Below are 22,541 nucleotides of genomic sequence, written 5' to 3'. Positions count from 1 at the left end.
TGGACAGGTATTTCGAGCGAACAGAGGGGTGAAATGGGAGTGGTGTTTTTTTTTTTTTTTTTGGCTGATTCTGAATAAGCTTGTTTTCTTGCATCATATGCCTCTACTAATGCTAATGCTAACAATGGCTGCAAGATTCGAAAGAAATAACGATTAAGTATTACGTATATCTACAAAAACTGTTTATCTAAATTAAAATAAAAATAACCAGCATAACTATAACTATAAGACTATGTATTAAGTACAATATAAAATAACAATTATGTAAATAAAAAGGCAAACACTTATCGTTTTTTTCGGAGCCTGCAACTGACAGCTGTAATTTTTAAAGAGAGTCAGCGCCCTCTAGAATCTCTAGGTGTGGCCTGACAATTTCCTTGTACAATGGGGTAATCACCTCCCTGTCCCTGCTAGCAAAATTCCTATATATCATTGACAAGACTCCATGACCTGCCCTGGCAGCCTGTCTGCACTGCTCAGCAAACTTCATATTTGACTGCACAATTACCCCAGGTCTTTTTCACTTTCCACTTCCCTGAGTGTAGTACCACACAGTTGGTACATTTCTTTTGGGTTATTGCTACCCATATGCAGTACTTTATTATATCATTCTTGCTTTTATAGACAGGTTCTGGTAGTGTCCAAATATTTCTCCTTCAGAGCATGTTTCGTCAAGATTTTTTCAGCTACAAAATTTGTTTTGCCCAGTTTTTATATCTGAATATCTGGTTGTCCTATGTATAGCCAATGTGCAATATTGCAAGCTTGACTTCTTCCTTTCTATGGTGGACCTCCAAAGCTAAAGACCAAGGTTGAGAGCTAGAGCAGTTTACCATCTTGGTTTTGCCTGATTTCTTGTCATTGCTTCATATACTTTAGTATATTTAGCATTAAATATGCTAAATCTTGACCAGACTGATTCAAGTGCATGGTTGAGAAACGTTCTTTTCCTGCAGAGCAAGAAATGTACTGATATTCATTGAAAATAACAGGATGAAAGTCTGTGAACTCAAATGCTTCACAAGCTATTATGATCTCTGAGTTCAGCAGTAAATAGAAGATCAGCAGCTGTATCAACTGATTCTTTGGAGCCAACAGTATATATGAGAACAATACTGCATGAAAGAGCTTTGTGGAGTTGTTTACAGCTTTGTTGGAGGAAAAAAAAAAGATTTTTTCTCATGCCAGGAATGCTGTATTTGCACATGGAACAGTGGAGGAAGCTGGTGTGGCAAAAATGAGAAAGTTTAGAAAGGTCAACATGTGAATTCTGAAGCACAAAGCAAGTCAAATACCAGCTTGCTTGTTTGTTTATGAATGTGCTGAATATATGGTTTCCCATTTTTGAGCAAATAAATATTTCCAACTTGGATGGATGGAATTTTGATAGCATAGTTTAAGAGTAAAATCTGTCATCGGAGGGAAAGCAAAGGTTCATGAGCTTCAGTGTACACACTTTGGATTGGGGCATGCAGAAGGCACTAAGAACAATACATAAAGCACTATGATGTAGGGTTTAATAAAATTATGGATGGAAGACCCTCAGTCTAAATGTCTCTCTCTGTCTAAGATTAAGCCAGAAAATGAGCAGTGGGCAAAATGAAATCACATGGTTTTCTAATTTTATCCTGGTTCAGGTGATGATTCCATTTTCAGAAGAAGTGAATGCCAACAGCCTTTTGAACTGATACATAGAAGTCATTATTTTCTGTCCAAGGTGATATTTCATTGATGACTCCTTGCGATTAAGGAAGTGGCATGATATACTAAAGTTACCTGCATGCAAGGTGGTGGAAACTGTTGGCAGATTTTGAACAACGAAGGTGAATTTGGTAATGAAGAACTCTCTCTGCATGGCTCCTCTTTCATGGATGAAAATTTGGGAAAGAAAATTTTGAATCTTAAAGTGAAAAGAATGATGTTAAAACAAGCTATAGATGAGTTTTAGATGATCACCTCTTGAACTTAGCAAATGAAGGTTGTTCATTTTGAAGAGTCCCATGCTGTGCTGTGTAAAAAGTTTTTTTTTTTTTTTTCCTCTACTCCAGACTTAATATCATTAGGCCATTACCATGAACCAACATCACAAATTCTGGCATTACAATGTATCTACAATAAATAAAAGAGCTATATATCCAACATGCTGCATTATAATATAACAATTATTTTATTATCTAAATAGCAGCAAAATTAACTACTGTATACAAACTGGAAATAATCTAGGAATTACATATATTTCGTATGCAAATACAAACACAATAGAAAACAGCAAAAATCTTGTCTTACTTACAATGAAGTCGATGCCCTCAAGATTCATAACGAAAAATCAAATTTATTTGGATAATCACCCATTTCTGATCAAGAATGGTCATAACCTACTCACAATTTGCAGTTTTAAAGTGTAATATTCTACGAGAATAAGAGCAAGAATTTCGGCGAGAATTCTGTAACCTCTTATTCTGCAAAATTTCTTTTTTTTAAATCAAAGTAGTAAAATCATACTTAGAATCAAATTGAACGACTACAGGAGCGTCCCGCCTTGGTGACAATCGTAACGAAACGACTGTCAGTGTTCTGATCATTGCGATGACTATTGAATTCAGCCCATATATATCTTAAACATTTTTCTAATAATAGTGCATAGTGTTCACAAAAACTTGTGGTACTCATCTGAAGAGATGAAAACAATAGTAAAGTACACAAATATATTTATCCCAACCTCGAAACTGCATTTCGAACAGAGTCACAACTGCACATCAGCCATTGTCCATGTGCTTCACTGTTATTTTAACGATTAATGTTAAAAATATGCCTGGCTGTACATATTCACAACATTTTTTATACATAACATAATAAAGAAAAATTTAAATATTTAACATCCATTCATCATTAGTATAAACAATATCAAACGCTAATGACAATTTTCTCGTAATATATCGTGAAATGCGGTATAGTATTTTAAGATGGCTGCCTCTGTTTACTTAGGTGTATTTATAGTTGTATTTTTTTGCAAAACTTGTATCTTAACTGTTACCCCCTATGATATTAATAATTATGTCCACGAAGAAACGTTTTCGGAAGAATTGTTGATAAAGCCATTACCAAGCGGACATGTGTATGCATATTTCAACTTTCTGCTTTTAAGAAGTGGTGTTGACGGTGCCGGTCCATGTAAGATGATTTTGGATAATGTCAATTCATTTGTTGCACTGTGAAAAAAATTGACTTCAATTTGTAATTGTTAGAAAATGATTTAATGAAATGTGTCGTATTATTTTGTAGCTTTTTATGACATCTTTAAGATAATCGTTAAAATATAATTCACGTTTTGGTGATTATTTGCCGGCAATCAGTTACAGCATGTTACTGATAGCCGGCAAATATGTATACAATTTACTAATTACAGCATGTAGAACCGGGATTATTATTATTATTATTATTAGCCATATGGTACAAGGAAGCCTGAGGCTTATGCTGCACCAGCCAAAAAAAAATTCCCGAGTTACCCCCTGTGTGTGTGTGTGTGTGTGTGTGTGAGAGAGAGAGAGAGAGAGAGAGAGAGAGAGAGGGAGGGGGGGGGGGGCATCACCAAGAAAGAGAAGAATGATGATATCCAGCTCAGGACCCTGGGTGTGCCAAGCCCATACTCACCAGATGTGAGCCCCCGGGGATTAAGGTAATGATACCACGGTTTACACTTAAAAACAATTTAATAACAATTATATATATATATAATTATAAAAATTGGAAGAACCAATTATGAAGTAACGGGATGTAAATGTAGTATAATATTACGTAAAGTAAATTTAACAGAACTAATTAATGCCATTGAACCAATGATTAAACGTTACATCAGACATTGATATAAGAAAATATAGAGAATTATGTATTAAAAAAAAAAAACTAAACCTATGTGTGTTAGATTTTAATAATACTGCAAGAAAAAGGTATTAGTGCTCTGAGCTATAACCACAGAGAATACCCTGCATCCTCCCCATGGATAAAAATCAATAAAGTATTATATTAGGCAAATGATGTAAGAAAGCAAGCTTATAGAGCATCAGACAAAAAAAACTCGCATCACCTGTACATTCCATTCAATTAGTATGTCTAGTTATTAATAGTAGTAATAGTCGTATGTGATGCAAGAAAGCAAGCATATGAGCTTATGTAGCATTAGCTAAAAAAAAAAAATTCACACAACCATTCCCTCTGAAAGTTTGTCCAGTTCCTCCTTGAATTTATTTAAGCAATCAACTTCCACAGTGACAGATGGAAGTTTGTTCCAGCAATTAACCACCCGCTGGCTGGCTAATTGCTGTAACAAACACATCTGTTCTACAACTGTCTTTCCTCAATTTGAATTGATGCCCCCTTAGGTTTGTAATCTTAGCAAGTGGAAGAATCCAATCAGAATTCAGCATGCTCAACCCATTCAAGGCCTTATACACCTCAATTAGATCACCTCGCAGGTGCCTAGTCTCTGACCGCTGCAGTTTGCAGAACTTAAGCCTCTCTTGGTAAGAGGATCCCTTCATTCCCCCTCACCAATTGGTGAGGGGAATGAAGAATATAGATTTGCACAAGCAAATCTACATCCTTTCTAAAATGAGGCCTCCAGACCTATATGCAGTATTCAAGGTGTGGCCTGATCATTGCCTTATATAAAGGGATAATCACCTCCTTTTCCCTGTTAGCAAAATTCCTGTATATCATTGACAAAACTCCATAACCTGCTTTTGCAGCCTGTCTGCATTGCTGAGAAAACTTCATATCTGACTGCACAATTACTCCCAGATCTTTTTCATTTTCTACCACCCTAAGTGTACTACCACACAGTTGGTACGTTCCTCTGGGATTACTTCTACCTGTATGCAGTACTTTTCATTTGTCAATGTTAAGTTGCCCAACTGCCCAAATTTTCTAGATCCTATTGCAGTAGCACTCTGCTAACCTTTGTATCATCTGCATCGTCACCACTAAGCGTGATATACCTTCATCAATATCATTGATAAATATACAAAACAACAGTGGGCTCAACATTGAACCCTGTGGGACTCCACTGATAACATTAGCCCATGAAGAGCAGCGTCCATTGATTACCACCCTCTGTCTTCTCTAACTCAACTACCCTTTTATCCATTGTAGCAACTTGTTCTTAATACCATTCTGCTCCAATTTGTACAGTAGTCTTCCATGCACAACAGTGTCAAAAGCTTTCCTGAAATCCAAGTATATGATATCAAAATTATTTTTTGCATCCAATTCCTTTGTAACCACATCATAATATCCAATCAGATTTGTCAGACAAGACTTTCCCTTAACAAATCCATGCTATGTCTGAATTATTGCTGCAGTCTTGTCTAGATGGTCTTGCAATGCATCTTTAACTATATTTTAAAAATTCAAAGATGCAATTCATCTTTGAATTATTCCTTAAATAATTAAAATTCTCTACTTGCACAACAACAAAAAATGGAAGTTTGGAGTTTGGCCCAACAATCAACTATGTGCTGGCTGAAGCCAAACTTCTGAAATTTATTCTCCAACCATCCTTCCTCAATTTGAATTTATGTCCATTCTTGTGTTTAATCTGAGCAAGAGAAAGAATGCCATCGCCATTGAGCTTGCTCAATCCATTCAGGGCCCTGCCTAGTCTCCAGTCACTGTAATTTGCAGAGCTGAATCCCCACAGTCACTGAGCCTTTGATAAGAGTATTCCCCTAACCAATCTCTTTGCCCTTCTCTGCATCTGTTCCAGCAGCTCTACGTTATTCTTAAAATGAGGCCTCCAGACCTGTATGCAGTATTTAAGATGCAGCCTAACCATTGCCTTGTACAATGGGATAATTACCTCCTTATTTCTGCTATCTAAATTCCAGTATATCATTAAGAAAACCCAGTGAGCTATCCTGGCAGCCTGTCTGCACTGTTTAGAAAATTTCATATCTGACTACACAATTACTCCCAGGTCTTTTTCATATTCCACTACCCTGAGTGCAGTATGGCACAGTTGGTACATTAATGTGGGATTACTGCAACTCATATTAAAGTTCAATTGCCATTTCTAAGCTCATCTCTCTAATTTTTCTAGATCTCATTGCAGTAGCATACCTTGATTATTGTCATTAGCTGCCCTGCCAACTTTATATCAACTGCAGACTTAGTCCTTAAGCCCTATGTATATATTTATCGGTATTATTTCAAATTTAATAAATACAAAAAATAACAATGGGCCAAATACAGTGCCCTGAATGATTCCAATAATAACATTAATCCATGAAGAACAGTGCCCATTGATAACCACCCTTTCTCTTGTCCTGCTTAACCATACCCTTTATCCATATCAGTAACTTGGCCTTAATACCACAATGTTCCAATTTATACAGCAGTCTTTTGCGTGCAGCAATATCAAAAGTTTTCTTGTAATCCAAGTATATAATATCAAAATTAATTTTTGCACCCAGTTTCTTTGTTATTGCATCATAGTATCCTATCAAATTGGTCAAACGAGATTGTCCTTTAAAAAATCCATGCTGACTGAAATATAACTGCATTCTTGTCTAGATGGTTCTGCACTGCTTCTTTAACTAGTGATTCTCTTATTTTCCTAAAAGTGAAGTTAAGCAAACAGGTCTGTAGCAGTAGTAGTCAAGGCATGTGATGCAAGAAAGCAAATGTATGAGCTTATGTAGCATCAGCCAAAAGAAAAAAAAAAAAAGAAAGAAACAATTTCACACATCCATTCTCTCTGAAAGTTCTTCCTTGAATTTATTTAACCTATAAATTTCAACTACGACAGATGGAAGTCTGTTCTAGCAATTAACCACCCACTGGTTAAAGGCAAATTTCTGCACATCTGTTCTACAACTGTCTTTCCTCAATTCGAATTTATGACCCCTCAGGCTTGTAATCTGAGCAAGCGGAAGAATCCCATCAGAATTCAGCGTGCCAACCCATTCAAGGCTCTATACACCTCGGTCAGATCACCTTGCAGATGCCTAGTCTCCAGCCGCTGCAATTTGCAGAACTTAAGCCTTTCTTGGTAAGAGGACCCCTTTGTTCCCCTCACCAATCTTGTTGCCCTTCTATGTACATGCTCAAGCAACTCAACATCCTTCCTAATATGAGGCCTCCAGATCTGTATGCAGTACTCAAGGTGTGGCCTGACGATTGCATAATACAAAGGGATAACCACCTCCTATTCCCTACTAGCAAAATTGCTGTATATCATTGACAATACCCCATGACCTGCTCTGGCAGCCTGTGTGCATTGCTTAGAAACCTTCATATCTGACTGTTCAATTATTCCCAGATCTTTTTCATTTTCTACCACCCTAAGTGTAATCCTACACAGTTGGTATGTTTCTCTGGGATTACTTCAACCTATATGCAGTACTTTGCATTTGTCAATGTTAAACTTCAGTTGCCACTTCTCAGTCTATCTGCCAAAATTTTCTAGATCCTGTTGCAGTAGCACACTCCCATTACTGTCATTAACAACCCTGCCACCTTTGTATCATCTGTAAACTGCAACATTAAGCCTTGTACACATTCATCAATATCATTGATAAATATACAAAACAGTGTGCCCAACACCAAACCCTTGGGGGACTCCACTAATAACATTAGTCCACAAAGAGCAGCGTCCATTGATTACCATGGTGCCTCTGTAGCCAGGTGGGAAGGAGCAGCAGTGCGTAGCACATGCTTCTTGATTAGACCGGGGTTTGAGCTCGTCATCACCAAATACGGAGGATGCGGAAAGGTCAAGGAACGACCACCGCATATCCCGGAGCAATATGGCCTTAGTTGCTAATGCTCCTAAAAACCAAATAACAACAACCATTGATTACCACTCTCTGCATTCTCCCACTCAATCACCCTTTTATCCATTGTAGCAACTTACCCTTAATACCATACTGCTCCAATTTGTACAGTAATCTTCTATAGATTTGATACTAGAGAGCTATTAAGTGCTCGATATTTCCTATATTCTATTATATTATTATGAATCAACAGGACTTACCTTTGTTTTTGATATAGGAAGCTTCTTTTCCAACTCTCCTTGTCCAACTCGCTACTAATTCATGGGGAAGGTGATATCAATTTTGCAAGACATTGTCATAAAGTTAGATTTTGGAGGTCTAAACTGGCTAATAATTAAGGATCGATTTTTTCTTTTTGGTGCTGTGGCGGGAATTTTGAGTTAAATTTAGGGGTCTAATAATTGGATATGGGGTGGGGGTGGGGGTTATTCTCTAGAGAATAACCCCCACCCCCCACCCCATATCCAATGTAGAGAATAACTCCCGCCCCATATCCAATGTAGAGAATAACTCCCGCCCCATATCCAATGTAGAGAATAACTCCCGCCCCATATCCAATGTAGAGAATAACTCCCACCCCATATCCAATGTAGAGAATAACTCCCATCCCATATCCAGTGTAGAGAATAACCCCCACCCCCCACCCAATATCCAATTATTAGACCCCTAAATTTAACTCAAAATTCTCGCCACAGCACCAAAAAGAAAAAAATCGATCCTTAATTATTAGCCAGTTTAGACCTCCAAAATCTAACTTTATGACAATGTCTTGCAAAATTGATATCACCTTCCCCATGAATTAGTAGCGAGTTGGACAAGGAGAGTTCGAAAAGAAGCTTCCTATATCAAAAACAAAGGTAAGCCCTGTTGATTCATAGTAATCTTCTGTGCGCAACAGTATTAAAAGCTTTCCTGAAATCCAAGTATATAATATCAAAATTATTTTTTGCATCAAGTTCCTTTGTAACCACATCATAGTATCCAATCAAATTTGTCAGACAAGACTTTCCCTTAACAAACCCATGCTGTGTCTGAATTATTGCTGCAGTCTTGTCTAGATGAGTCTGTAATGCATCTTTAACTGGTGACTCCATTATTTTCCCTGGAACAGAAGTTAAATTAACTGGTCTGTAATTACTCGTGTCACCCTTAGATCTCCCTTTGTGAATTAGGGATACATTTGCACATCTCCAGTCTGTAGGGACTTCCCCTGAGTCTATGGCTAAGGGTTTGCTTACTTTCTCTGCCGCCTCCTTTAATATAATTGGATAGATCCCATCAGCCCCAGGTGTCTTTCTTATGTCTAACTTCAAATTCTCCTCTGTTTTGCTCTCAGTTATTGCAAAACCATTAAGCACCCTTTTACAGTTTGATAAACTTCAGGCAATTTCCTCCTTTAATAATTTTGTGAATGTGGATGCAAAATACTCATTCAGATTATCAGCTATCTGAGTAAGATCATCAACAGTCGAACCATCGATATCAAGTGGACCAATCTGATTCATCCCCCTTCCTTCTAGAGTTTATATAAGTAAAGAAGTCCTTGCTGTTTTTCTTAGCATCATTTGGCAAAGATTTCTCATAATCTGACTTTGCTTGCCTAATCTACTTTGTGACTTGGTTACAGACTAGCTTACATCTGCCATAGGCTTCTGTGTTGCCTGATAATTTATATGCATTCCATGTATTTTTTTTCTCTGCTGCGAGTCTCATTAGTCCAGCTGACATCTATTTAGGCCTAAACTTTGAACAGTATTTCTTGATCGGTATGAAAAGCCTAGATTCCACAATTAGTTCCTTGAATGCTTCCCACTTTGAATTAACTGTTGGTAAATGACCTCCATAGCCGAGTGGTCAGGAGCAGGGTGCAGTAGCATACGCTCTTTGAGTAGACCGGGGTTCAAGCCCCGGACTGCTGAATACGGTCGATCTGCCAACCCGCAGTGGACCAGCGTGACAGATTATGGACAATTTCCATCAGCATGAATTGTTGAGGAGGCTTCCATCCTGTAGTGGGTTGATAATGGCTGAACTTTAAACATCATTAGTTGGTCTCATTGTACAGAATTTAAAAATTGTCTGAGACTACTGTAGTCACCTGTACCTCTGATGGCAGTTATATCTCTAAGTAATTCCCACATTAGTACACTGTAATCACTGCCACCAATGGTTCCTTTATCTGCAAATTCTTTATACATGAATAATCACTGCTGATAACTAGATGAAGAGTATTCCCCTTTCTGCTTGCCTCTTGAACATGCTGCTGCAGAAAACAATAATCCAATACTCATGTCTTCCTTATGCGCCCATTATGTGAACTGGGGACATTTGCTCATCTCCAGTCCATAGGGATCGAAAGGTACCCTGAAACCAAAGATACTCATAATTATAACTGAGGGTTTGTTTACCTCCTTTGTAGTCTCCTTTGACGTGCCCGTTGCTCTATGCCTAAAATGGCAAAATGAGTGATGTGCCACAATGCATATACGAGCATATATGCATTGTAGTCAACCAACAAGTGCTGTAAGCATAAAGGCACATGAAAGTAACAACTACTCAGTATTGGCACACCAGTTGATTGCTTTGGAGTAATGCTTGGTGGTTGTTTTTAAATTTGGCACACAGTTTTGTTTGTTTATTGCTTGTGTTGATGTTAGGTTAGGTACACGAATAAACTTTTTATAAAATATTAAGATATGTTCTTATTTACAGGTGAGTACAAACGTAAGTGTTTGCTTTTAGCAATGTATACCAAAAGATTAATTTTCGGTTATTATTTTTGAATTTTTGGAATGTTGAAAAAATTCAGTATTCCAAAAATTACGGTATATTTGAACGAGTTCTCTTGCATTTATGTGGCATCGAAAATGTTAATCCGCTTCACAGTTAATCTGATCCCAGTAAATCCAGTCTGCTATATATGATATCAAAATTATTTTTTGCATCCAGTTCCTTTCTGACCACATCGTAATATCCAATCAAATTTGTCAGACAAGACTTCCCCTTAATAAACCCATGCTGTGTCTGAACTATAACTAAAGTCTTGTCTAGATGATCCTGCAGTGCTCCTTTAATCAGTGCCTCCATTAATTTCTCCGGAATTATTTAGCATTAGCAAAGGCACACGATGCAAGAAAGCAAGCTTATACAGGGTGTCTCAAAAATACAAGGCATAACTTCAGGAATGAGTCCTTCATATGTAGACAATGAAAATATTTTATATCAACATAGTTCCAGAAATACTTGGTTTCCAAGTTTTAAAGGTCTTTCTATGACATTTAACTGTTCACATCACCTTATAGTAATTGTTCAAAATGGCCACCTTCTGCCTGAATACAGGCCTCACATCGACGTCTCATGGACTCGCGAAGACGATGCCAAATTCCTGGAATGTTTTGTATTGTCTCACAACCTGCCACAATTCGATTGCGGAGAGTTTCCACATCAGCTACCGCAGTCGAATACACCAATGACTAAATGGCTCCACAAGAAGAAATCTAGTGGGTTTAAATCATGTGAGCACGGAGGCCATGCAGTTGGTCTACCTCTACCTAGCCACCGACCAGGAAACCTTCGATTTAGGTAATTGCGGGCTAGTGGCTGAAATGTGCGGGAGCGCCATCGTGCATGAAGTGTTCTTGTTGATGAATGATCAGTGGCATGTCGTCCAAGAAATCGGGCATGTTGTTTTCCAGAAAGTTTCTGTACGCCTGCCCCCCCCTTTTTTTTTTTGGTTAATTGTTGGCGTATCGGCTTCTGTGGCCATAATGCACCTCCCAAAGTTTTTTCTTTGTATTTTCTACTCTGATCCAAGCCTGAGGCGGGATTCAAACCCAAGACCTATGGGTTGCCAGGCAGGCACTTTACCCACCTGGCTAGCCCCGTCGGCACGCCTGCCCAATACGTTTGTTTGGAAGTACATGGGGCCCAAATAACTTATCACCAAAAACACCTGTCCAGATGTTGAGGCTGAACTGCTGTTGGTGATGTTATGGAAGAATTGTATGTGGGATTTCTTCAGCCCATACATGCTGATTGTGAAAGTTTTGGATTCCGTCTCGTGTGAACTGTGCTTCATCTGTGAATATCACTAAGGCAGGAAAGTGAGGATTTGTGCCACACTGCTGCAAGGACCACTGATAGAACATTACCCACGCAGGGTAATTTGCTGGTGACAAGGCCTGTACCCGTTGCAGATGGTAAGGATACAGTTGGTGTTCTCGCAACACTCTCCAAATAGTCGAATGTTGAACAGCCAGTTGCGTTGCTATTCTGCGTGTGTGCTGATCCAGGAGTGGCATGCACAACATCCAAAATCTCCTCCTCTACTTCAGGAGTCGTAGATCTTGGTCGTCCTCTGGCAGCAGTATGAGGTGTAAAGGTCCCATGTTCACAAAGACAGCGATGGATACCTTCAAACGTTTTCCTGTCTGGACATCTTTGTTCTGGGAACCTTTCGTGGTACAAACGATGAGCTTCCAGAACATTGCTGTCCGCCAAACCGTATATAAAGTGCATATCTGCTTGCCCCTGATTTGAGTACATGGTCGGAATGGAAATCCACCAGATTCTGTCAGTACCTTGTGATGTGTGTGCTTGTGGAGAAGTTGAAACTTCTAAACATCTGATGCTTGAATGCAACGCATATTTGGACATACGCAGGAGATTAGAAATGCTTGTAGGAGTATTAGACGAGGATAGTCTGGGGATCCTGTTCACAGATTGCAATAATTTTGCTCTTTTTAACAAATTTGTAAATGAAATGTTTAATAAAAGAGCCCTGATAGATAGTGGCGACCCACCTCCCCGTGGTAGGGACGGGAACTATGCTGATCAGGATACATAGACCTGGTCCAAATGTATTGCTCCTCAGGATAGGCTAAGTGGTCACAAACTAATTTTGAGTTATAAAATTGAGTTCAAATTTTTAAATTTTTATAAATAATTGTAACCTAAGATTCAGACGCCTGAAAGTAAGATCCTAGCCACGGATGTGCTACGGCACCGGTAGTGGTAGGATCCGGTATTTCTAATGTAATAGTACCTTGTGATGAAGGAAATCACCTGCGGGAGATAACACATTCTGGTTAATAACTCGGGAACCAAGCATTTCCGGGACTATGTTGATATAAAATATTTTTATTGTCTACATATGAGGAACTCATTCCTGAAGTTATGCCATGTATTTTTGAGACACCCTGTATAGCATTAGCCAAAAAAAAAAAAAAAAACCCACACCCTTCTCATTTCACCCATCCACTTGCTCCAACTGTTTGTCTAGTTTTGCCTTGAATCTATTTAAGCTATCAACTTCTACAACGACAGATGGAAGTTTGTTGTGGCAATCAACCACCTGCTGGCTAAAGGCAAACATCCGCACATCTATCCTACAACTGTTTTTCCTCAATTTCAATTTAAAGCCTCTCAGGCGATTATTCTGAGCAAGAGGAAGAATCCCATCAGCATTGAGCATGCTCAACCATTCAAGACTTTATATACCTCAATCAGATCACCTCGCAGGTGCCTAGTCTCCAGACGCTGTAAATTGCAAAACTTAAGCCTGTCTTTGTAAGAGCAATCCTTCGTTCCATTCACTAATCTTGTTGCCCTTCTCTATACTTGGTCCAACAATTCTACATCCTTCTTAAAATGAAGCCTCCATACTTGTATACAGTACTAAAGGTGTGGCCTGACCATTGCTTTATACAAGGGGGTAATCACCTCCTTATGCCTACTAGAAAAATTTATGTATATCATTGACGACACCATGAGCTACTCTTGGAGACCGTCTGCTCTCCCTACACAATTACCCCAGGTCCTTTTCACTCACTACCACTGTCAGTGTAGTACCACACAGTTGATACGTTACTCTGGGGTTGCTGATTCCCATATGCAGTGCTTTACATTTGTCAATGTTAAACTTCACTTGTCACCTCTCAGCTCACCTGCTCAACTTTTCTAGATCTTGTTGCAGCAGCGTACTGTCATTAGTGTCATTAACAACCCTGCCGACCTTCGTATCATCTGCAAATGTAGCCATTAGGGGGAGTGTACTGAATTGGAAACTAGAACTTTTCAGGACATCATGTTTACAGGAATAGAGCACTTCGGCTGTAATGAAACAAAAATTATAAATATTCAATACAACTACCACAAACTACCTACTGCGGAAACCTTAGAGACAAAACTACATGAGACTTCAATCAATATCCGTAGACCATTCCTATTGTCCGACAATTGGTCACTTATACGCATGCGCGAAGGATAAACACTACAACATAAGACAAAAGTTTCGGATTAATTGTGAGTTGCTCTATTCCTGTGAACATGATGTCCCGAAAAGTTCTAGTCCGACTTAAGGAATGTAGAGAATAATCCCCCATATCCATTAAACTTTTTAGACCCCTAAATTTAACTCTAATGTCAAGCTACAGGACTGAAGAAAATAAACGGTCCATATTTATTAAGCGGTTTAGACCTTCAAAATTTAATTTTTATGTCAATCCACGTAATGATTTACTTGCTGCCAGAGGTATGGTGTTTGAAGACAGAAGTCTTGAGTGCTCAATGTTGAGACTGAGGGGTCTGAACACTGGTTCTGACAGTGGGGAAGATGTCCCACGTTTTGTAAAATTGATATTGCCTTCCCCAAGAATTATTAGCGTGTGGACTAGGAGAGTTGTCTGGAAAAGAAGCTTCCTATATCTAAAATAAAGGTAATCCCTGTTGTTTCATAATACAACAGTCTGTTATATGTAACAGTATCAAAAGCTTTCATGAAATCCGAGTGCTGTATACGTTATCAAAATTATTTTTTGTATCTAGTTCTTTTGTTAGTGCATTATAGTATCCAATCAGATTGGTTAGACATTATCACCTCCTAACCAATCCATGTTAACATTGTCCAGCATCACTTTTTTAATCAGTGACTTCATTTTTTCCCCTAGTCTAAGCTAACAGATCTGTAAAATACTCATGTCACCTTTTGATTTCCCTTGATTTCCCTTTCTGAACTTGGGATACATCTGTACATCTCCAGTCCATAGAGACCTCCCCTGAATCCAGAGATACTCTCATGATTACGGCTAAGGGTTTGCTTACCTCCTTTGCTGCCTATATATATTAATACGAGAGGATTGTTTTAGAGACATCTATAACAAAATACTTTCAATAAGACACCATCTTATATGGGGCTGATGAAGAAGTGGACACCCACCCAGTTTAAAAGAAAAGATATTGATACCTTGTCCACAGCTACATTTAAATCACATCTGTTTTTTAATATCATCCATTCACTATGTACTCAGTTATCTGAATAGACTTCATTATATCCATCATGTAACTTCAACCACATTATAGATAGGATGTGGTGGAGATATGCTCTTGGTTAAGAGTCACATAGAAAATGTGCTGGCAGGACCACATTTCTTCTAGACACCTAAGGGATGTTGGTTTGGAAGAAATTCTACTCTCAATTTGTTCATAAATTTGAAGAAATTAAAAATTTTGTAGGAAGTGCAAATTGATTGATGCTAGAGGTTTCTCCTAAAGCTGTGACAAGGATCTTATTGAAATTGCAGAACAAGAGATCATTGATGAATAAAAGTTGAAACTCCTCCTGCATTTGCAAAGACTTTTGGAAGCATTTGTACACATTGAATCAGCACTGAAAATTTTCAAGACGGTCAAATTTTGGCAGTTCGAAGGTTATTGTAGTAATAAAGAATGACTATGTATGATATGAGTGAGATTTTTCATGAGAAGGCATCTTCACTTCAAAAATCATTGGTCTTTTATTTCAAACCAGTAAATTTCTATACTAAAGCTCAATTTTCAGCAGAGTCCCTTCAATCTGCTCCTCTTCCAGACTTAACCAACTATTATTTGTCAAGCCCCCATGAACTTTCTAGGTGGTGATGATTTCTAGGTGGTAAATCAGATGGGTAAATCTCTCTGACCATTCAGTGGTCAGAGAGATTTTTTTTTTAAATTCAATAGTGGGACCAACTGATGATATTACCAACAGCAAATTCAAAATGGGAAGCATTCAAGGAAGTAATCTTGGAAGCTACTAAGCTTTTTTTCCAATTAAGAAAAATTCTGTCCTAGGTTTAGGCCCAAATGGATGCCAGATGAACTAATGAGACTTGTGGCAGAGAAGAAAAATGCGTGGGTTGCATATAAATTATCAGGCAACACAAGAAGCCTATGGTAGATATAAGCTAGTCTGTAATCAAGTCACAAAGGACATTAGGCAAGTGAAGGCAGATTATGGGAAATCTTTGGAAAAGGAAGCAAATAAAAACAACAAAGACTTCTTTACTTATGTTAACTCTAAGGAAACGGATGAATCAGATTTGTCCACTTGATATCAATTTGACTGTAGAGGATCATTCTCAGATAGCTGCCAAACTAAATGAGTATTTTGCATTCACTTTCTACATTCACACATGAGGAATTATTCAAGGAGGAAAAGGCTAGATGTTTATAAAACTAACAGGGAGTTAAATGATTTTGTAATAACTGAGATAAAACCCTAAGAAAGGCACCTGGGGTGGATGAAATCTATCCAGTTATATTAAAGGAGGCAGAAAAAGAAGTAAGCAAACCCTTAGCCATAATTGTGAGAGCATCCTTGGACTCAGGGGAAGTCCCCAAGTACTGGAGATGTGCAAATGCATCTCCAATTCACAAAAGGGGATCAGAGGGTGACACGAGTAATTTCAGACCTGTTAGTTTAACTTCTGTTCGAGGGAAAATAATGGAGTCATTGGTTAAAGAAGAATTGCAGGATCATCTAGACAAGACTGCAGTAATAATTCAGACACAGCATGGGTTTGTTAAGGGGAATTCTTGTCTGACCAATTTGATTGGATACTATGATGTGGCCACAAAGGAACTGGATGCAAAAAAATAATTTTGATATCATATACTTGGATTTCAGGAAAGCTTTTGATACTGTTGCACATGGAAGACTACTGTACAAATTGAAGCAGTATGGCATTAAGGGCAAGTTGCTACAATGGATAAAAGGATGGTTGAGTGGGAGAAGACAGAGGGTGGTAATCAGTGGACACTGCTCTTCGTGGTCAAATTTTATTAGTGGTGGTCCCCAGTTTCGGTGTTGGGCCCATTGTTGTTTTGTATATTTATCAATGTAATTGATGACGGTATATCAAGCTTAATATCAAAGTTTTCAGAGGATTCAAGATGCCTCTGTTATTGTTAATAATAGTAATGACAGTATGCTGCTGCAACAGGATCTGGAAAAGTTGGGCAGATGGGCTGAGAAGTGGCAACTGAAGTTTGTACATTAACAAATGTAATGTACTGAATATGGATAGCAGTATCCCCAGAGAAATGTATCAACTGGGTGGTATCACACTCGGTAGTGGAGAATGAAAGGGTCCTTGGGGGTAATTGTGCAGTTACATATGAAGTTTTTTGACAGTGCAGACAGGCTGCCAGAGTAGGTCATGGGGTCTTGCCACTGATATATAGGAATTTTGCAAGCAGGGATAAAGGAGGTGATTATCGCCTTGTATAAGGCAGTGGTCAGGTCCCACCTTGAGTATTACATACAGGTCTGCAAGCCTCATTTTAGGAAGGATGTAGAGGTGCTAGAACGAGTACAGAGAAGGGCAACAAGACTGGTGAGGGGAACAAAGGGGTTGTCTTACGAAGAAAGGCTTAAGTCCTGCAAATTGCAGTGTCTGGTGACTAGGCACCTGCGAGGCGATCTGTTTGAGGTGTATAAGGCCTTGAATGGATTGAGTAGGCTCAGTGTGCTGATGGGATTCTTCCTCTTGCTTAGATTACAAACCTGAGGGGACGTTAACTGAAATTGAGGAAAGACAGTTGTCGAATAGATGTGTGGAAATTTGTCTTTAGCCAGCAGATACTTGATTGGTGAAACAAACTTCCTTCTGTTGTTGTGGAAGTTGATAGCTTAAAGAAATTCAAGGAAGAAGTGGACAAAGTTTTGGAGCGAATGGATGGGTGAAGTGGGAAGTGTGTTTTTTTTTTTTTTTTTTTGCTAATGCTGTATAAGCTTGCTTTCTTGCATCATATGCCTTTATTAATGCTATATGGCAATGGAAACATGTATTTTTAAGAGAAGATTTTGTATGATCAATTGGATCGGCTGCCATTACTTAGTAACAAAGAAACTGGATGCAAAAAATTATTTTACATATATTTAGATTTAATACTGTTAATACTTTTAATACATGTTCCACATGAAAGACTGGTACACAAATTGGAATGTTTCAGCATTAGGGGTGGGGTACTGCTGTGAATAAAGGGCTAATTGAGTGACAGAAGATAGTGATTGTTAATGGATACTACTCTTGTACTTATTAGCAGAGTATCTCAGAGTTTAGTGCTGGGCCTCATTATTTTTAGCATTTAGTGACAATATTGATGATGGGCATAGCAAGATAAATGTCTAAGTTTACTGATAATACAAAGGTTAATAGCAGGTATCTGGGTGTACTGCTACATTAAGACTTGGAGACATTAGGTACATGGTAGTTGATGTTCAATAATGAGAAATGGGAGTTACTACATATGAGTAATCCTAGAATAACATACTAATTAGGTAGTACCACTCTCAGGATAGTGGAGAATGAAAAAGACCTAGGGTAATTTTGCAGCATTACATGAAGTTTTCTGAGCAGTGCAGACAAACTGTTTGGGCAGCTTATGGGGTTCTGTCAATGAAATACACAAAGTTTGCAATCGGGGTCAAGGAGGTGATCATCCCACTGTATAAGGCAATGGTTAGGCCACATCTTGAGTACTCTGTACAGATCTGAAAGCCTCATTTTAGGAGAGATGTAAATCTGTTTGAATGGTTTCAAAGAAGAGCAACAATTCAGACACAAATTAGTACTCCTATCTGGAAAGGCTTTATTTTTGCAAATTATAGCATATGGAATTAGGCACTGCAAGGAGACTTGATTGAAATGTTTATGGCTTTAAATGGGTTTGTTTTTTTAATGGGTTTGCATCATTTTCCAGTACTACTACTGATATTCGTGAACATGAAAGCGTCCCCGGGACATTGCTAGGTATAATGAAATTGAACAGTTTATAAAATAAATATTACACTCCATTTAGATGGTCATAGAAGAAAGATAAGACATTTTGAACTGGCATTAGTGAGTGGTTTCAATAAACAGTAAGACACAGGAGGTTTTTTTTGTCTGTTAGTGACACATTTGTTCCTTGAGGCCATCACAGAAATTCTGTCAGGTATGACAAGATGGGCCTGCTACCTGGAAGTTAAACACTGATGGAACTGATATTCAAGTGACAGTTGATCAAGTGAACTAAATTTTGGTGAAGTCCGGTTGTTCTGCTACAACCAAGTCCTCTGCGACTTCACAATGATGGGATAATTCCCATGTGCAAGTTTTGAAGTGCGGCACCTAGTATACTGGCAGTGACTACTGAGTTGTGAATGAATGTAAGCAGGGGCCATGGTTTGGCGTCCACATCACACAGAAGAATGCCACCCCCTCTGTGTTAGATAGATGACCCATAGATGATTTTCATCAACTGGAACAATAGCATCACTTTGCTTATTGGAGGCTTGAAGTGGCGAAACCCATGTTTAGTCTATAATACAAAGCTACGGTAACCCTCATTTTCTTCCATCATGCAGTGTGACTGATGTCTTTTGAGGTTTTATATAGGCATCATCGTAAGATCCAATCTTACATTTCGAGGGTATGGCTCTAAAACAGTGTTTGCTGGAAAGTTCATTGGACTGAGTATATTGGTAAATCTTGAGGAGGCATCCAGATCACCTAATGTATAATCTTGCTGAATCTGCTCTATCAGATAGTGCCTGGTAGAGTTAGAATAGTGCGAGGGGGCATTGTCGAGGTCATATTATATCAAGAAGTTGCGTATATTCTTGCCATGTGTACACTGTCCCAAAAAATTTCAGTCCTTCATACAACATAGCCTACCCACTTTCCTTAATACTAAATTCATCATGAATAGTCAAAATAATAGAACAAACTTATCTGCAAAAAGATCTAAACCTCCCAAACCACCCTCATTCATATTAGAAATATATGATCTCACTTCTAATCTCAGTGGTGTTCACTTCCACTTACTTTTTCTGACATAATCCCAATTATCAGTTAATTTAACCACTGCTCATTCCAGTTGACCTAATTATTCACTATACAATTCCTTTCACTTCAAAGGTGCAACTTGTGTATATATATCTGCTCTGATATTCTCTGTAGAGACTTAGTAATTTGAATCTTCTCTTTTTGATCTTGGCCTGCTTAAAATTTATCTACTCCATTCTGTCAAATTCAACTGTTGCCTCTATTGTTCTCCCAACTCCACTAATCAGTTGGAAATCTTTGACCTCCTGACGCCTCCGTAGCCAGGTGGGAAGGAGCAGCAGTGTGTAGCACACGCTTCTTGATTAGACCGGGGTTCGAGCCCGTCACCACCAAATACGGAGGATGCGGAAAGGTCAGGGAATGACCACCGCATATTCCCGGAGTAATATGGCCTTAGTTGCTAATGCTCCTAAAAACCAAACAACAACTTTGACCTCCGTTCTTTGAAACTTGACTTTTTCCAGTCCAACTTTCCTAACACTGAGATAATTTTCCTTGGTGATTTTAATGTTCACAACTTCATTTGGTTTCTCTTTTCTAGTCACATGGACCTAGTTTGTCAAGATGCTGAGGCTTTTGTAATTACTAAACATTGCATATTTTGTTCATTTACCTACGAGAATACCAGACAATCCTAACCACACAGTCAACACTCCTGATCTTTTTCTCACAACCACCCTTTACAAGTACATGATCAAGGTAAGTGGTTCTCTAGGCTCTTCATATCACAGCTTGGTGATGATCTCTTCTCCAGTGGTCTTTCTCTTGTGGCTATTCTCAACCTTATATTATTTGGGATTACAAGAATGCAAAATGGAATGACCTGAAGATTGCTATTCTTATTTGCCTTGGTGGATTACTATTTTAAGTCTTTTGATGTCACTGTTTCCTCACATTGTGTTTATGGAATTATTCTTTTAGGGATGACATCCTTTATTCCACACTCCACCTTAAAATCTTGTCCTTTATCTAAACCTTGGTTATTCAATAAATGTGCTAAGGTTCTTCAAGATAAGAATGTTATGTATTGCATTTGGATTGCATTCAAATCTCCAGGTTCATTTTCTGCATACACCAAGGCTTGCAACAATTGTAAAGCAGTTATTAATTAGTGCAAGCTAGATTTTGAACAGGCTAAGAGTAGAAAACTTGCTTCTTGTCCAAATGGTAGACAAGCATTCTGGTCTCTTGCCAAACTGTTGGTTGTAACTTTTTCCCATCTTTACTCCCACCTGTCTTAAAACCCAATGGTTCTATTGCCATCTCAACTAAAGATAAAACCAACCTGCTAGCATTATTTTCTTCTAATTCTTGTATTGATGAGCTTGGTAAACCAACTGTTATTCTCAGTACACTTCATTGCACTTGTCTATCACTAGACCGGTGCATTGAGGTTGCCCCCAGGGATTGGTTTTAGGACCTTTCTTTTGAAATTTGACCATCAATCGATGACTTAGGAAGGAATTTGACTGCTACTGGTTTCTGGCTTTTGCAGATTTGAACAGGCTGTAATATTTTATTGCAGCTCATGTTTCCAGCTTGAGAACAATGCATATTTTGTTCTTGCTCATCTTCATAAATGGGCTTTACTCAACAAATTAAAAATTTCCTCTTCTAAAACTCGTGCACTGGATTTTAAAAGGCATTTTTTCTGCAACAGACCTCCACTTGTGAAACTGAGTAATATTTCTGTTCCAGTTGTTTCTTATGTCAAATATTTAGGATTAATTATTCAGAGTAAACTCTCTCTCTCTCTCTCTCTCTCTCACACACACACACACACACACACACACACACACACACACACACACACACACACACACACACACACACACACACACACACACAGCTGAAAAGATCAAAAAATTCTCATCTGTGTTTATCAGAATATCTTGCCAAGAGTGGGGACTTAGTGCCAAACCCTCAGGCTAATGTACATGGCTGTAATGCTTTCTATAGTTACTTATACTTCTGGATCATAGTTTCATCATGTCATGCTCCTTACAGTGTAAGAAAAATTTAATTCCATTTAAAGGTCTTGTTTACTTGTCATCACCCTTACCTGTCACAGTCTCCACTCCTGCACTTCAGATGTCTTCCTTTAGATCTTTCTTGTTTATGAGGGGTTATCCTGTTATATTAGGAAATGTTGAGTTGTTGAATTTGAGAGTATCTCTGTTGATCCTGCTGTCCCTCCTAAATTTGAAAAGGCTCACTGTTTAAAGATATTGACCGACAGATGGCAATCTCATTCGTCAGCTTCACTGAAAGATAGAGTCACATTTAGATTTGTTCCAGTAGCTACTATTTTTTATTAAATTTACTTTAAAGTTGCTTGTTCTTATGGGGGACTTCAATGCTAAGGTTGGAAAGAGACAAAACAGTGCAGAAAGGGGAACCATAGGTAATTTTGGAATTGGTGAAAGAAATGAAAAAAGGTGAAAGACTTTGTGGAATTTGCAGAATCTCGAGGAATGTCAGTAATGAACACTTTTTTTCAAGAAAATTGTGAACAGAAAGTGGACATGGAAAAGCCCAAATGGATTAACAACTGATGAAATCG

At 38.3% G+C, this 22,541-nt stretch overlaps 2 protein-coding genes across 2 annotated transcripts in view; one reads left to right on the top strand and one right to left on the bottom strand.

Annotated features, from left to right (window-relative positions):
- Positions 1–2,389, bottom strand: part of LOC150078915 (uncharacterized) — a 508,023-nt gene extending 505,634 nt beyond the window's left edge. The window contains exon 1 of the mRNA XM_090382884.1: positions 2,291–2,389. The gene's annotated coding sequence lies outside the window, so the exon portion shown is untranslated. The remainder of the gene's footprint in view (positions 1–2,290) is intronic.
- Positions 2,390–2,963: 574 nt separating this feature from the next.
- PIG-T (phosphatidylinositol glycan anchor biosynthesis class T) overlaps positions 2,964–22,541 on the top strand; it is a 132,902-nt gene continuing 113,324 nt past the window's right edge. The window contains exon 1 of the mRNA XM_090382883.1: positions 2,964–3,171. Coding sequence (XP_090239009.1) covers positions 2,964–3,171 — 208 coding nt within the window. The remainder of the gene's footprint in view (positions 3,172–22,541) is intronic.

The sequence above is a fragment of the Mastigoproctus giganteus genome, chromosome 10 (assembly GCF_048544385.1).
Source record: "Mastigoproctus giganteus isolate SK-2022 chromosome 10, ASM4854438v1, whole genome shotgun sequence".
Taxonomy (NCBI): Eukaryota; Metazoa; Arthropoda; class Arachnida; order Uropygi; family Thelyphonidae; genus Mastigoproctus; species Mastigoproctus giganteus.
This window is presented reverse-complemented; position numbering and strand designations above follow the sequence as displayed.